General features: G+C 34.6%; 1 protein-coding gene across 5 annotated transcripts in view; it reads left to right on the top strand.

The window, feature by feature from the left end:
* LOC144957040 (uncharacterized) overlaps positions 1-17,500 on the top strand; it is a 27,619-nt gene that overhangs the window by 8,438 nt on the left and 1,681 nt on the right. For 4 of the 5 annotated variants that reach the window (XM_078888004.1, XM_078888014.1, XM_078887989.1 and 1 more), the window contains 9 exons: positions 526-676; positions 2,344-2,533; positions 4,148-4,262; positions 5,769-5,875; positions 8,056-8,215; positions 12,302-12,421; positions 14,188-14,264; positions 16,372-16,496; positions 17,483-17,500. The exon at positions 17,483-17,500 is cut by the window's right edge and continues 46 nt beyond it. In XM_078888004.1, coding sequence (XP_078744130.1) covers positions 526-676; positions 2,344-2,533; positions 4,148-4,262; positions 5,769-5,875; positions 8,056-8,215; positions 12,302-12,421; positions 14,188-14,264; positions 16,372-16,496; positions 17,483-17,500 — 1,063 coding nt within the window. The remainder of the gene's footprint in view (positions 1-525; positions 677-2,343; positions 2,534-4,147; positions 4,263-5,768; positions 5,876-8,055; positions 8,216-12,301; positions 12,422-14,187; positions 14,265-16,371; positions 16,497-17,482) is intronic. The other variant, XM_078887997.1, reaches the window with a different exon arrangement.

The following is a 17,500-nucleotide window of genomic DNA, read 5'->3' as shown; positions in this document are numbered from 1 at the left end:
CCTCTCCCCCACACCATCTTGCACGCTGTCCTAATAATGTACTTTACAATGGCTCAAAAGTTTAATTTCCTCGGTTTTCACCAACCAATTAATTAATGATATCCAGGCCCCTAATTATGTCTGTGTGGTTGCGTTGGGGATGGACTATACGTTATACAATAATTTAAAACTAATCAATTATTTTTCTTTTTAAAATTTTGACAAAATGTTTGTGGGAGAAACATTCTGAATTGAACTTAAGTACATCTTAATAAATGCACACTCTGATTATTATTTATTTTAGGAATAATCCTTTTTTTTTTTGTAAAACAATATTGAGCTGACAGTTAAGACAAACACACAGACATACAAATATACTTTTGAATGACAATTTGAAATTCATAAATCACCATAATCAAAGATAGAAAGAGGTTGCCCATAGTTGATGTCTATAAAATTCTTGTTATTTTCAGATTGGTCATGTTTTATTTTTGTTCAGCTTGTAATTTTGTAAATCTCAATTGTAATTAATGTTTTTCTTTTCAGAAATTACAATGCTTGTCTTATTGACTTTGGCACTGATCATTGATGAAAACCAGACAGATTTATTGTTTTCACATGAATCATCTTTTAATCTTCTTATCCGTTTGGCTAAAAGAGCTTGGAAGGGACCAGACCATCGCTATGATGGGTTCAGGTATAATGAATGATATTACTTTTTGAAACAAAATAGAGAGAGTATAGGGGTGAATCCTCTCATACGTATAATGGACATTGTACCTTGAATGAGCTGCATGAAATCTTAGCAAGACTTGTACTTAGTTTCTAGCTCTGACTTTAAAAGGTCACACACACTCGAGATGGAAGTCGACTGGAAAATTTGGTCCCTTATGGTGTCAGAGATTTTGTCTTCTTGAAACTGGGAGAGAAGCTGCAGGGCTTCTGTACCAGCAAAAGGAGACAATGGGTGGCAACCTGTCAAATGGCAGCAATCTTCAACAGTTGGATCTTGCAGTTTCACCTACCTGCATTTGTTGTTGAAACGGCCGGAGATCACAGAGCATCTCCTTGAACATTACATTGTGACGCAACTTCCAGGTGGGTTCATGATTGTACATGAGTGCAGAGAGATATTGCTGCCAGAAATAATTGTCTGGTTTGAAACCTTGAGAAGTTGCTTGCTTTTTCAACAGAAGATACACTGTTTTCTGTCAAAGAGCCTAATTATTGTTAATCAGGAGAAACTAGGCATAAAGGATGGTTGGGGCTGTAGTAAAATATTTCCTCAGTGAACTTAAACCCTTAGAATTTCATACCTTTCTTATTCCTTTACACATTTGCTTTACTTAGTAAATGTATCCAAAGTTTGCTGATGCATATGGACATCACTCATTCCTCCTCTCCCAGATTGGTTGACTCGCAACATCGATTTTAGTGACAAAGCAAGTCGCAGCTAATCAGAATCACAAAATGGGGACTAGAAAAAGTTAAATCAATGCTATTGCATTGGATTTCAGCAAAGCACTTGACACGGTCCACTACCAAATTTTATTTTCAACCTTGGACACTGTGAAATCATTAATAGCTTGTACGCATGAATAGAATCATTTATTTCTAGTCGGAATCAAAATTTAATGTGAAAGAAAAAAATAATTTCAACACCCAGGTTGGTATTATTGGGAGGACCTCAAGGAACCATCTAGAGTCGTTATTATTTTTTGTATCCACGAAATAACCCTCCCCTTCCCCCCATATAAAATAATGTCAGAGCATTCAAGTTTACGTCTTTTGTTAACGACAGCCTCCTCTACAGAATGATCAAATCCTCAAGTGATGCAATGGTCCAACAAGGTGGTCCAAATAGAAGACAAAACTGGGTATAGAATTGGATTGACTTTCATCAGCATCACCAACACAGCAAAGCTACTTGAAATAAATACATGATTCACAGACAGAAACTAAAAGACACAAACAAGTCAGACTACCTGGGTGTTACTATTGACAGAGAAATAACATGGAACCATAACATCAGCAAACATTTGTATAAAAGCCCACGGAAACATTGCTTTCTAAGAATAAATGTGTCATCATGTTCCAAGGTTGCAAGAGAGCAGTGCTACAATGAAGCGAGAAATATTTAATTCCCATGTTCTTCACAAGGGGATGCGTTTCCCTGTGAATCCTCGCTGTATCACATAACACAACATTTTAACACGAGAGGACAAAGACGAAAACCTAGTCTTCAGGTTACAAAGAAAAGACCATATTGTGTGCCTTTCTACTTGTTTGACATAATACTCAGACTGTTAATACATTAAAGACAAAATCCCATGTACTTCACCTGTTCTCACTCTATATCCTCAGTCTTGAAGAGCTTGTTCTAGGGTTGAAAGGTCTCAGTAAAAATGATAAAGTAAAAAGACTTCTGGTGGACAAAGACATTCTAAGTCTCGTGTCTGATATTTTGGTTGATGGTAAAGAGGATGAAAAGGATATTGCTGCTAAGCTTCTCTGGGAGCTATCATTTGACTCGACCAATAAAACCGTGATTTTGGTGAGTTTTGCAATTTTTCCACGAAGGTTATCATAATATTAATTTATCTGGGAAGTTAATCATCAATATACATAATAAAACATTTCTGTGACTGTAATTAATTAAAGTACATAATTACTGATTATCATTGGTCTAATTATCTACTGTTATTATTTTGAGTTTATGTATTTTTGTTGAAAGTCCTTTAAAAATCAAGACCCCAACATGGCAGCCTTCTTGCATTATGCCATGCTAAAAATTACGATCAACAAACGTGGCAAAATAGTTATACTGTTTTAGAGGATAGTGAACAATATAAAGAATGAGTTATCAGTGATAAAGGTAAAGTATTTGCTGCAAAATTTGCTAATTTTTTATATACCAAAAGTAGAGGCAAGGGTGGCAAAGAAGCAGTGGTTAAGGCATTGCACTGTGATCCGAAAGGTCCCGGGTTCGAGCCTCACTTCAGGCACTTTCGTTTTTTTTCCCCTTGAGTAAGGAATTTGCTCACTTGGACAACATGGATGATTTCTGTTGCCATCAGACATGTTGTTTGATGAATATCTATATTCCTTAGTGGAATGCCCAGGCAACGATATCTTATGATGTCGTGGCAGAAGGACATGTTACTAGAGGCAAGTACTGCTGTGTCTATTATTATGTTTATTGATTAATGCGAGATGTCACGTTCAGAGAATTTTTTTAATGAAAAAAAAAATTCCTGCTTAAAGTACATGTTTTTTATTCAGGAGAATGTGGATTGTGCTTGTACAAGACCCCATTAGAGCACTTTTGTCCCTGTGACCAAGAAAATAAAATTGAAATAAGAAATTTGCTAGATATTTTTTGTAATTATATTATATTGACCACTGTGATCCCAAATAAAGAGAATGAGTAACCAGATGTGAAGTAAAAGTATTTGCAGCTAATTTTTCACATCTTTGAAAGTAGAGGCAAATACTCCTGTTTCTATTATTGTTTTTACTATTTAATGTGAGTTGCCATATTCAGATATTTTTTTTTTAAGCTGCCTGCTTACATTTATACAAAACCCAATCAAAGCAATATGTCATCTGACCAAGCAAATAAAATTGAAATATAAAATGGGCTTAAGATATTTTTTGTAATTGTATTAAACTGGTATTATGTATTAGACATTATGATCCCAAATGAGGGGCAATCAATAGAATTCTGGTTTACCTCCGTATCTCTATAGCCAACCCTGATCCACCTCTATATCTCAACTATTTAAGCCGTTTCTGCAGGATTTACTTCATTTAATGACTCCCAAGATCATTTTATTCACATTAAGTTCAATGCAGGTCATCATTTTATAACAAATTTTTCAAATGATGACAAAAGAATATTTTTCTATATCTTTAAAAGCAATTCTTAAACATTAGCTTTTTATCGTCATTATTGTTATCTGAGGAAGGGCATTAAACCCAAATCATTTAAAAAAACAACTTTTTTTTTGTTTCATACCAAGTTACAGGAAGACACATTTCTCTTGTTATACGCAATTTTGATAGAAGTAAAGTTATAAATTTCTTAATTTACAAGATCTATAGAATTCCTATTCATTGATTTGAAAACTGTGCAGATTCCATGTTATCAAAAATTGTCATTTTCCAGGGAACTGAACTTTTAATGACAACCCTTAAATCGGTCAGCAAAAATTCAGGGAAAGTTGCACGGAGTTGTCAGGGTGTTTTGTGGGTTTTGGAAATGGAAGCAGCGGACAATGTCAGTAAGTTATAATTTTAAAATGCCAAGTTCATACTGGTCACTCGTCACCTAGTAAGCATGTTTTTTTAAATCAATGTCTAAACTTTTTATTAAATTGTATCCTGCTCTCTCTATCTATCTCTCTCTCTCTCTCTCTCTCTCTCTCTCTCTCTCTCTCTCTCTCTCTCTCTCTCTCTCTCTCTCTTTCTTTTTAATCAATGTCTAAACTTTTTATTAAATTGTATCCTGCTCTCTCTATCTATCTCTATCCCTCTCTCTCTCTCTCTCTCTCTCCCTCTCTCTCTCTCTCTCTCTCTCTCTCTCTCTCTCTCTCTCTCTCTCTCTCCCCCCCCTTCTCTTTATGTATAACGTTACTAATCTCTCTTGTTAACATGCTCCTTGGGCTGCAGTAAAACAGGAATTGCATTATGTAAATGTATAAATCCATTATTTTACTTTTAATATCTGCAATAACCTTTCGTTTCATACACTCGGAAGTAGAAAAAACATCTCAATCTCATGCTGAATTTTATATACCCAGCAATACGTTTTGCTCAGTTTTTCTTATTTCCATTGATGGATACCCATTTTGGTCTGGATTTTTACTTTGGTTAAGTAAGATAGAAAAATGAATTAAATTGTATTGATGGTCCAGCTGTGCAGTGTCCCATCTTGTAATAAAGTCAAACAATGTTGAGCATGGACAGTGACCGCATGGGTGACTCTGAGCCTGGAATCATTTATTTTATGAGTAATATCTTGCATATTGCCTTTTATTGTATTGCATTATCTCGGTTTTATTTGTATGTGTCAATTGATAGTATGTGTGTCATTAGATTATTGTTACAAAATTTTGATTTTATTTCATGATATTATTGCCAATGTAAAGCGCATAGAGCATGACATCGTCATGATTATGCGCAATAGAAATGCTATTTATTATTATTATTATTATTATTATTATTATTATTATTATTATTATCATAACCAGCACTTTTCAAATATCACTCCATTCAACACGGGTATGAATAAGTACGTGACTATGGGTGGTGATGGGTCTTGTAAGAGTATTGGTACAAAACAAAGATAAGACGTCTTACCAACAAATTGTTCTGTATGAAGGTGATGCTCGATCTCCTGAGACCTACTGGAGGAAGAAATAAGGCATTGTTCATATCTATTTATTTTGTTTTGTAATTCTTTAGCTGGCATTATAATTCATCATGCACTAATTGTTACCCCATTTAGAATTAAACAAAAATAATATGAAGACATTCGTCAAACTCACAAGTCAAGCATATAAAATTTAAAGATTCATTTACTCTTAAGATCCATCATGATCCTCCTGTCAGTCTTGTTCTTTTTTTATCTTGTTCTTTCATTTACTTGGATAAGCTTATTGAATTTATTTCTGATGAAGAAATCCAATCTTAACACATGAACCTTTTTAAACAGTATAAAAACACGTTTTGTTGTTTTGTTTGATAATGTACATAATATAAAGATTTTTACTTTTGACTTGAACTAGAAGCACCAAAGAAGAAAAAGAAAGCAGAGACAGAAAAAGCTGTTCCTGAAAGTGCTGGCCACGTCATGATAAGTTACAATTGGGGAGACCAAAAACAACTTCTGAAAGTAAGGAAATAATTTAATCTCTTTCATATTGGGTCTTGAAATGTTATCAATATCAATGTGTGAAAGTTTACAACAAAAGGAATCTAGACTATTTCTTTATAGTTATTTCTGTGAAAGAAGTGTCTCATCCTTAAGATCAATTTTCTCAAAACTATATAGTTATCTTTGTTATGAACTTTCACATCACGGCAATACACGATCATAATTAGTAACAAATGTGCGGGCAGAAGATAAGCTTTTATTGAAGATAATAGAATTAAAAATAAAACATTGACTTGACACTAGTTAGAGCAGGTAAAAATAGTGCTATGATTTTTTAAAAAATAGAAATATAGAAAAAGCCTCCAGTTTCACAGTTTATTGTTCATTGTAAGATTGTATCAAAACAAGTAATAATAATAATAATAATAATAATAATAATAATAATAATAATAATAAATAATAATAATAATAATAATAATAATAATAATAATAATGATACTTTATTGCATCCCAAAAAGGACATTTTTTGTACAGACGTGTTATAATTTACACAATAAGATAAAATACAATGGAAATAGGATGTATATATAAAAAAAGGAGCAGCTCCATAACCAGAGCCGAGCTTTATAATATGAATAATTTCAACACTGTAAAATAGTTAAAACTGTCACTATAAATTGAAAATTGAAAAGATTGCAAAACAAATAAATTAATAAATTAATATTTACATTTTTTAAAAGTAAAAATGCGAAATAATTATATAAAATGATTATTGCTTGTTGTTATAAAGCCTAATACTGGACGGCAGAAAAGATTTTCGGTGTCTCTCTGTTTTCGATGAAATAGAGAAAGGGTGACCACTCCTTCCTGACATAATAACTGATGGTCTTAGTGGGTGATTCTGGTCATTTAATATTTTAGTTATTTTACTAATACAAAATTTCTCGTATAAAAGATCTACATCGTCAACATCATTTATATAGCGTTTAATGGATTTTTAAATATTTGAATTTATTTTGTTCCTTTCCACTGCTAAGCAATTGCCTCCCCAAGCTGTTATACAAAATGACAAGACACTTTCGGTTACTGCTTTATAAAATAATGTGCAGAGGGTTTTATCTATTCTAAACTGAGAAAGTTTTGATAAAAAATAAGTACGTCTGCACATCTTATGCCTAGTTATTTTCAAGTGTTCATCCCACTTGAGCCTGTCATCAATCGTTACACCAAGGTATTTGTGGTGAGGAACTCGCTGGACAAAGTGGTCCTTTAATTTTAACGGTTCTATCGGTTCCTTCACTCTCCTAAAGTCAATCACTAGCTCCTTTGTCTTGCTTATGTTAAGCTCTGGGTGGTGGGCATCACACCAAGACACAAATCTATTAATTTCTTGCCTTGTAATGTAAAAAAGATGAATAGAACACCTTAAAAAAAAAAAAAGAACAAAACACCAAACATGGAACTTTTGGGCTTAAACTCCCATAGCAAAAACAGTATAAATGTCAATGCATCACTTTGAAATCAGAGAGACGGCAAAAAAGGATTTGACCCGTCTAGCTCGCAAATACAATGTCGAAATGTAAACAAATAGAAGCATTTGGTTGCTTGTGCGGAATGATGAGTATTTTGAAATAATGGATAAATTTTGGTACATAAAGATATAGGTGAGAGGGAAAAGGGGTTAACGCTGTGTGTAGTGCATATGATCATAGTGTGAAATGTCTTTCCCAGGAAATAATGATCTCTGCGATACCAACATAAAGAAATAACATTTCAAATGCATCAGAGTATGTGAAATCAATCCAATATGGGCGTGAAATCACAGGCAGAAGTGTGATGAATGAATAGTGATCCATTTGAAATTTACTGTGTTATTTGAATAATATTATGAATTTGAAAGTTAAAATGTCAGTCTCTGATAGAAAACAATGTTGACTCCAGCGATGAAGGAAATATCACAAAACCTTAGAAAATAAAGAAACTAGGAGGACAAGAGAAGCTGTATGTGTAGTAGATTAGTATAAAACAGTTGGGTGTTGAGTCCCCATGGACTCCATACCAGACTGGATTACTAGTCCACATCATATATTGCTTCTCCTGTCCTCCTTAATTCTTAACGGGCCTTTACTATTACTGTTTTATTGCATCTTTGATAAAGAAAATAACATTCTCTCTGGTATTGACAATTATGTTCTTAGGTAAAAGAGTCACTGAAACAGCTTGGTTTCTCTATATGGATGGATGTTGACAATATCAGTGGATCGACACTTCAAGCTATGGCTGAGGCAGTAGAGGGTTCTTCTGCTGTATTGGTCTGTATGTCAGAAAAGTATAAGGAAAGCATCAATTGTAGATCTGGTAGGTGAAAAATTCAATATTTGTTTCATTTTATCAACTTTGGTTGTTTTTTTATATCTCCCACACTACCCAAATGTGATTGAGTACCTGGATCTCTTAGCTCTTGCCAAAAGTAGTTAGCTACTGTTTAAGTTTTATCAGAAGGGTAGGAAGCAATTGTTTCTGTCTGTTTAGTCCTACAGAGATAAACTCCAGCCACTTTTACCTAATGGCTATGAGCGACTATTTATTATTATTAATTAATTTGGTTAGGTATTTTTTAAAGATGGGCACCATATTGATTTCGATCACAATTGGACAATCAAAGTAACAATCTTGGGTTTCAATGCAAACTTGGAATGAATTTTGGAAGACATATGATATACAGTTATTATCTTGTGATTTCAACATTATTGTATAGTCAGGCTGGGAGATGATCAACTATGTTTTCGGATGAATTTATCCAATTCAATACTGAAGGAGTTCCAAAAATGCTCTGTTGCTGCCCTTCACTTCAAATGCATTTTGAGTTTGTTTTACTGTATTTATTTACTAAGCAACACTTAAGATGTTATTCTAGCACAGATTCTTTAGATCTTCTTCAATGAGCAACACTTGATTCTTTCTTTGGTCTTATTTATATGGTCACTTATAATTCTTAATTATAGTTTTGTGTCAAATTGTTGTCTTTGATATTATTCATTATGTTTGAGTCGGGACTGTAGAGAATGGTGGGGGCTGCCTGAAGCAGTGAGATCATGAAAATGGAGAGGCTTCGGATGGGAACAATACAGACAATGGACGTTTCAGGTACAAACCCTTTGTCAGCACAACAATAAACAAATTAATGTGGAAAACAAATTAAATAAAATGCAATATAATTTATATCATCTGTACTCAATGGTGGTTGGAATATGAATGAAACGTTAGCGTGGTGTGGGTAGTGGGGAGGGAGTCTCAGGGGTGATAGATAGATAGATAGATAGAAAAAAAGGGAGAGGGGGGTTTGAGAGCGAGAGAATGAAAGAGAGAGAGAGAGAGAGAGAGAGAGAGAGAGAGAGAGAGAGAGAGAGAGAGAGAGAGAGAGAGAGAGAGAGAGAGAGAATCTTTTGTTTGTATGTTTTTAGGTGTTTAACGGTGCTTTCAACACTATTTAGGTCATTTAAGCGCCCGTTTCTAGCTTTTAAATTTTTATAGGCCTTGAGAGGCCATAGCTGCCCCATTGTGTTAATACTGTTGTAATAAAATTTTATAAAACCATAATAGTTGCATGCTTTTTATTTTAAAATGTTTTTTTACAATTTCTGCAGGAGTTCACATTCCTGCAGATACTTTAAAATTGTTAGTGGATCGACTGACTGGAACAGAGACTTCAAGTCCCTCTTTTCATAATGTTGTGACCTTATCTGCCCTGTGTACTTTCTATCAAGATATGTCGAGCAGTGAGGTCACAGTTACAGCTTCTGCAGATGGGCTTTTCATTCCTCTCTAGAAGGAATGGATGGCTGGATGGATGGATGGATGGATGGATGGATGGCTGACTGGATGGTGGGATGGGTGGATGGATGGCTAGCTGGATAGATGGCTGGCTAGCTAGCTGGATGGATGGCTGGATGGATGGATGGCTAGCTGGATGGATGGATGGATGAATGGATAAATGGATGGATGGATGGATGGATGGATGGATAGATGGATGGATGGATGGATGAATGGATGGATGGATGAATGGATGGATGACTGGCTGGATGGATGGATGGATGGATGGATGGATGGATGGATGGATGGATGGATGGATGGATAGATGGATGGATGGATGGATGGCTAGCTGGATGGATGGATGGATGAATGGATAAATAGATGGATGGATGGATGGATGAATGGATGGATGGATGGATGAATGAATGGATGGATGACTGGCTGGATGGATGGATGGATGGATAGATGGATGGATGTAGGAAGGAGGGAGGGATGGAAGGAAGGAAGGAAAGGTAAAGTTGTATTTATAGTAGTATGAACAGTAGTAGTCGTAGTAATAGTAGTAGATAATGATGATGATGATGAGGAGAAGGATATTAATAATGATGCTGTTGAGGCTCATGCTACTGCTGCTGCTGCTGATGATGATGATGATGATGATGGTGATGATGATGATGATGATGATGATGTAGTAGTAGTAGTAGTAGTAGTAGTAGTAGTAGTAGTAGTAGTAGTAGTAGTAGTAGTAGTAGTAGTAGTAGTAGTAGTAGTAGCAGTAGTTGTTGTAGTCGTTGTTGTGCTAGTATTAGTAGTAATAGTAGTAGTAGTAGTAGTAGTAGTAGTAGTAGTAGTAGTAGTAGTAGTAGTAATAGTAGTAGTAGTAGTAGTAGTAGTAGTAGTAGTAGCAATAGTAGTAGTTGTGGCAGAAGCAGCAGCAGTAAGAGTAGTAGTAGTAGTTTTTAGTATGAGTGACGTTGACATCTTTAAGGATTAAAGATGGTATTAACCTAGAGTTTGTTAGGCAGAGGGATACGATGTGGATGTTAGTGGTTGTCAACCCTGGTGTTGAGTCTGCATGGAGTCAGCATTCCTAGTGACTTGATCAGGTGACTTTTCGAACGTCGGTGGGAGAAAGTGCCTAAATGGCAAAAACTGAGCACACACACATGCACACACTGTACATCACAGTGGGCAGGCAGATTGAAGTGTCTGGTCGCTGCTGAGTCTGCACAGTTCAATATGTTGCGCAAGTGCTGCACGAATCTGTCACCCATCCTCTTTCCGGTCTTGCCAACATAAGCAATCCCACACAGGGCGAATGTAATTGCATTGACTAGATTACAGTCAGTGCATGTAAACGGCTGCCTGATGTCCCAAATCTTGTCTGGGAAGCTGACTCTGTCGCACTTCCATAAGTGTCCTCAGGTCTTGCATCGGGGTCGCATGCATGGTCTGGCTTTAGTAAGGGTATGGGCTCCAGGAGGCTTCTGACGAGGAGGTCCCTCAGATTACGATCCCGTTGGTATGCTACCGACAGGGGTTCTAAGAAAACTATGCGGGTGTCTTCACACACCTGGAGGATCCCATAATTGTGCAATAGGATATCCCTAACCTGATTTGCATGGAGGTGATGCGTGAGGACTAAAATGGGATGCTGCATCTCCTGCTTCCTGGCATTGCGAGGTCTCATCGTTGCTTCTCTTGACATGAGGCTGGCTTTCCGGACTACTACTACTACTACTACTACTACTACTACTACTACTACTACTACTACTACTACTACTACTACTACTACTACTACTACTACTACTACTACTACTACTACTACTACTACTACTACTACTACTACTACTACTACTATTTATTTTATTACTACTACTTCTTCCAATATTACAATTCTATTATGTCTTTTATCTTCCATTATTTTCTAGTAACTTCCTGTCCCTTCACCTGCTGACCTCTCTTATCATCCCAATCACACCCTTGGGACTCCCTACCCACTACCCACGCCACGCTAACATTTTATTCATACTCCAACCACCATTGAGTACAGACGATACAAGTTATATTGCATTTTATTTAATTTGTTTTCCGCGTTAATTTGTTTATTGTTGTGCTGATGAAGGATTTGTACCCAAAACGTCCATTGTCTGTATTGTTCCCATCCGAAACCTCTTCATTTTCACCCTTCCGTTATTTGAGTCAGGACTGTAACGGACATGACAAGGCAGATATATAATGTTTTGTTTGAAACCTTTCAAAAGTAAGTCAAACTTGGTGTCGGGTATCACCATTTTGCTACAGAACCATTTGCAAACCTACCATTTTATGATTGAGTTCTGCGACGATATGACATGCCTGTATTAAAATAATTTTAAGGGCAATAGGGATGGTGTAAGCTGGGTCATATAAGTGAAGGTGCACTTTGTAGAGATAACACAGTCTCTTGTAAAATAACTTTATAGTTAACATTATCATCCAGCTAGTAAAATCAATAAACATAACATTTGTTTACTGATGTTGCACTTTCCCTTATTTCTGTCAAGCTTTTGTAAGTTCACTCTTTTTTGTAAATAAAAAGTATAACACTTTAACTAAATATATGACGGTATTTTCCTTTTGGTTCCCCAGAGGCAGAATATGCCTTTTCTTTGAAAAAGCCAATCATTCCACTTCTCATGCAAGAGGGCTACAAAGCAGATGGGTGGTTGGGAATTCTTTTGGGAACTAAATTGTTTTTTGATTTTTCTGGTAAGTTAAAAATATTAATGATTAAGCTTTGAATTCTGAATGTTTCTCCAGATCCAATCGAAATATTATTTGTTTTATTAGTTTTAAATGAATCTGAACTTGAATGATTGTCTAGAATTAGAGTTGATTTATATTTCTTTTAATTTAATTTTTGATAAACTGTTACTTTTGAAATGTTCACATTTTGCACATCACAGCTGTCTTTTGTTAAAGAAGCCATCAATGAAACATTCTTTTCCTAAAGCTTTTCAAATCATTAATGTCAGTGTTCATATTTATATATATACACAGTCCACTCCAGATAATCGCAACACATTGGGGTCAGCGAAAATGTTGCGATTAACCGAAGTTGCAATTATCCGTAGTTGAGTTTCCTGCCCACTACTGCAACATTTTACACAAATATGGTAAATCCAATCAGTTGTTGTAAACATTGTTCTGAGTCCACCACAGACTGAGCAATTTGATTGGAATAAAAAAAAATAATATGACAGCCATGTATAGATTTTGACAAGGAAAATCAGATTTGAGGCAAGCCGACATCTTAAGATTGGATTCACTTTCACATTTTGTTCTCAACATTTGTAAGAGTCCAAGAGATTAGCCGTGATGAGAGACAATGAGGTCTCACCAAATCCGTTGGTCACAATGCACAGTTGTTAATCACTAAATAAAGGATATCATCGCTCAGTCTCTCCTCACAACTGTCATCGTCTACCTGTTGTCTAAACCACGCCCAGCCCACTCACCTCATGTCTAATGGTCACAGATGACTGCACAAACCCGAACTGCAAAGCCCTGCCTCTTTTGTCTCTAATAGTGTGGTGACACACTAATGAAGTATCAAATCCCGCCCACTCTCGATTCTTCAACGTGTCATGATTTCACATGATGAAATCTGATCATGAGATTTTGTTTGATTGATTCCATGAATTTGCCTCCTTTTGAGGTCGAAAATTTGTTGCGATTAACCGAAGTTTGTGGCAATTAACCAGTGACTTTTATATAGAATTAATTACGTTTCTTGGGAAATGTTGCGATTAACCGAAAGTTGCAATTAACCGAGTTGCGATTATCCGGAGTGGACTGTATGTATATGTGTATATGTGTATATATATATATATATATATATATATATATATATATATATATATATATATATATATATATATATATATATATATATATAAAACATTTCAAGTATAATAATGATCAACTTCTACAATATTGTTTCGAGCTTCCACTCTCATCAGGAAATGGAAGTGAAAGTAGATTGTTGTGTTTTCCTAGCTTCGTGTTTATGGTGGTTTGTAATTACATAAAAGGTGTTTGTTTCTATGTCTGCATGAAAAACAAAGCAATCTACTTTCACTTTCACTTCCTGATGAGAGCGAACGCTATATATATATATATAAAATCTATTATCTCACCTTTTTTTTAAATATATTTTTTCGCCGACAAATTTGTTTCTGTCATCATATGGCTTCCTAAGGCAGCAAAATTTGTTTTGGCTTTCCATATTACTCTCTGTCCTTGATATGAATGAGATTGTTCGGGTTCTATTCCTGTTCCTGGCTGGGATTCTTAGCAGTGAGGGATACAGTCAAATGTGTGCATCCTTTTTTTGAGAAATGATTTTATTTCATTGAATATCATCTGCAGGTAAAATTTGTTGATTTGGTGACAATAAGAATTAAAAGAATGTTTTTTTTAATTTATGTGATTCACTCAATCATTAAATGGATTTGCTTTTTTTTTTTTAACAGGTAGATTCAGTTTTGAATCAAAGTTGTCGGAATTAGAAAAGGAACTTAATGGGCGTGGCATCTCAGCCACAGCAGGCGTAAGAGATTTTACTTATATATTTTTTTTTTCTTTTTATGCATTAACTTGGGAAGTAGTGATGTATATCATGATGACAACAATGGATAATATAAAAAGAGTGGTGATGATACGAAATTTTAATCAAATAGAGGCAAAACATATTCAATTATTTTGTAAAAAGTATGAAATGAAAAAAAAATTCAACTCAGAGGCCTATGAGTTTTATTTAATCCCTTCTTGTGTTGCTTAAAACAACAATAACAATTTATGTTACTCTGAATTACCCACTACCTCTGGTCTATCTCGAAGTGCTGTGCCTTCGTGGTGGATTGCACAATTTTACCTAATCATTGCTATCCAGACGAAATTGGAGGGTTGGAAGGGGCGGGGTGGATTAGTTTAAACAACAATCCTATGACTCTTAATTGATATTGGAAAATAATGACAGTCAAATTTATGTGAGTAAATAAATACTTTTTATCCATGTTTTGTACCTTTTAGGGGGGGGGGGGGATTGGTACATTCAAATAGATTCATTCTATATTTTATTCAGAATTCTAAAAAGGGAGAGGACAGTATTACAAAAAAATAAATAAATAAAAAAAGAATGTGAGCTAGGGATTTACAGTGACTCAGACAGGATCCAAACTTGATAATCAGGAGACAATAAAGTTGATGCTACTTAGTGGAGCAGCAGTGATGTGTAGAAATTTTGCAATTAATAGAAATTTCAATATACTGCTTCAAATGTTGCCTCTGCTTAACCGACATGTATTTTGATTAAGTGGTAGAGATAAATATAAAAATTTCTGTCACAGACAGATGGTTCCATTTAAGTGGCTTTCTGATTATTTTTTTTTTCTGCCATTCCAATTACCAGCTTTTGATGTACCAGTTACCTCATTTGCTAAAAGGGATATTGTTTGGAGCCCTGTTTGGAGCCCTTTTTCAACTAATCGGAAAGGGTCTGAACTTAATAATGGCATTGTCATTCATATTTGTTTTGTTTTGAATAATACTACATATCAATTATTTTTTTTTCATTTTTATCCATTTTTTTCTGATCTCTTAACCACTATTAGGTCAATAACTTATGAACTTTAAATATCTATCAATGGCATATTTATATTATTATTATTGTTATTATTATTGTTATTATTATTATTTATTATTATTATTATTATTATTATTATTATTATTATTATTATTATTATTATTATTATTATTATTATTATTATTATTATTATTATCATTATTTTTACAGTCAAGTCCAGATAATCACAACTCAGTTAATCGCAACATTTCCCAAGAAATGGAATTAATTCTATATAAAAATTACTGGTTAATTGCAGCAAACCTCGATTAATCGCAACAAATTTTCGACCTTGAAAAGAGGCAAATTCAAGGAATCAATCAAACAAAATCTCATGATTAAATTTCATCATGGGTGAAATCATGACAGGTTGAAAAATCGAATGTGGATGGGGCTTAATGCTACAGTAGTGTGTCGCTCCTCTATACTATTAGAAACAAAAGAGGGCAGGGCTTTGCAATACGGGTTTGTGCGGTCATCTGTGACTATTAGATATGAGGTGAAGGGACTGAGCATAGTCTAGACATCAGGTAAATAATGGCTCTTGTAAGGACAGACTGGGCGATGATATCCTTTGTTTTGGGATTGACTACAACTATGCATTATAACCAACGAGTTTGGTGATAGCTTATTGTCTCTCATCATGTCTAATATCTTGGACTCTTACAAATGTTGAGAACAAAAGAGTGAAAGTGAATCCAATCTTAAGATGTCGGCTTGCCTCAAAGCTACTTTTGCTTGTCAAAATCCATTCAGGGCTGCCATATATTTTTTATTCCAATCAAATTGCTCAGTCTGTAGTGTAAACAGAAAAATGTTTACAACAACTGGTTTGAGTTTACCATAATTGTGTAAGATGTTGCAATAGTGGACAGGAAACTCAACTTCGGTTAATTGCAACATTTTCGCTGATCCCAAGGTGTTGCGATTATCCGGAGTGGACTGTATTATTATTGTGTCATTATTTATATGCATGAGCTTTAGGAGAAAATAATTATTGAATAATTGAACTGCTTATTTCTTGTCTCACCAGGACGATAAAGTAGATGGACCCATAGTAAAAGTGGCCGCCCCTTTGGTTGGCAAAGGTCCTTCTAAAAACCAAAATATGACAGAGGTTGATGTGAAAGCGTGGGTTCTTGAACACCAACTTGACAAGTATGATACAATCTGAATTATAGTATTAATCTATAAATAAGTAAATAAACGAATAAATACATATACATATTTATATAGGGCATTTCTACGGGTTAACCATACTCACAGTGTTTCATTTATTCTTCCAACAGGCCATATGGAATATATCTCCATTTCATACAGTGCCAGTTGCCTGTTAGTCATCCGTTTTGTACTAACACGCTTACAATATCCATCACTGCCTGTAGCTAGGTACTTATTCACACCTTTGGTCGAGTGGGGTAATGTAGGAAAAAAAGTGATTATAAAATAGATTGTAGATTGACTGGGTAGATATTGTAGTGTAATTATCAGATGCTGCTGCTACCAACAAAAAGGTCACAATCTAATTGGTAGCGCAGACTTAAATATATAATGCCATAAATCATTATGAAATGTATAGTTTGCATCAGTGGACTTATGTTACAGTGTTCTTGTCTTGTAAAAAGTCAAAGTGATTGCATGGTCAGATGCATGACAATAATTGCATTTTGCAATTTGATAAGCCTCTTAGCACACATTCCCCTACTTAACTCGAGTTTCAATGAATTTTTGGTCATAGGCAATGAGGGAAATAGTAAGGGGGCTAGACTAAAAAAGAATCTAATGAATTATGATTTGTACAGTATGAAATAAAGATTGCTGCTATGTGGCTAAATGTGGGAATAAATAAACCATTATTGAATGAATTAGTATATGATGAAACTGTCAAAAATATTATATATTATATATTATATACAATCTTATTTTATTCAAACTTTTCAAAACTTTGCTATCAGTTGAATTTTAAATCTTGAAGTATTTTCGAAATAAAGTAATGTTATTTAAATAATGTGCCCGGATAATCCAAACACCAGTCTGATTATTCCAAATCATTGCTTACTTCAAACATTTTTGTCAATGTACAAGATTTGGAATAAACATGTAAGACTTAATATTAATTATTTTAGCTTTACATTTCTTTTCAGGTTGTCCATTTTCAATTC

Source organism: Berghia stephanieae, chromosome 1 (assembly GCF_034508935.2).
Source record: "Berghia stephanieae isolate SIO BIC M18660-M18661 chromosome 1, UCSD_Bste_1.3, whole genome shotgun sequence".
NCBI classification, from domain to species: domain Eukaryota; kingdom Metazoa; phylum Mollusca; class Gastropoda; order Nudibranchia; family Aeolidiidae; genus Berghia; species Berghia stephanieae.
Note: the sequence above shows the minus strand (reverse complement) of the source record. Positions and strands in the feature narration are given on the sequence as shown.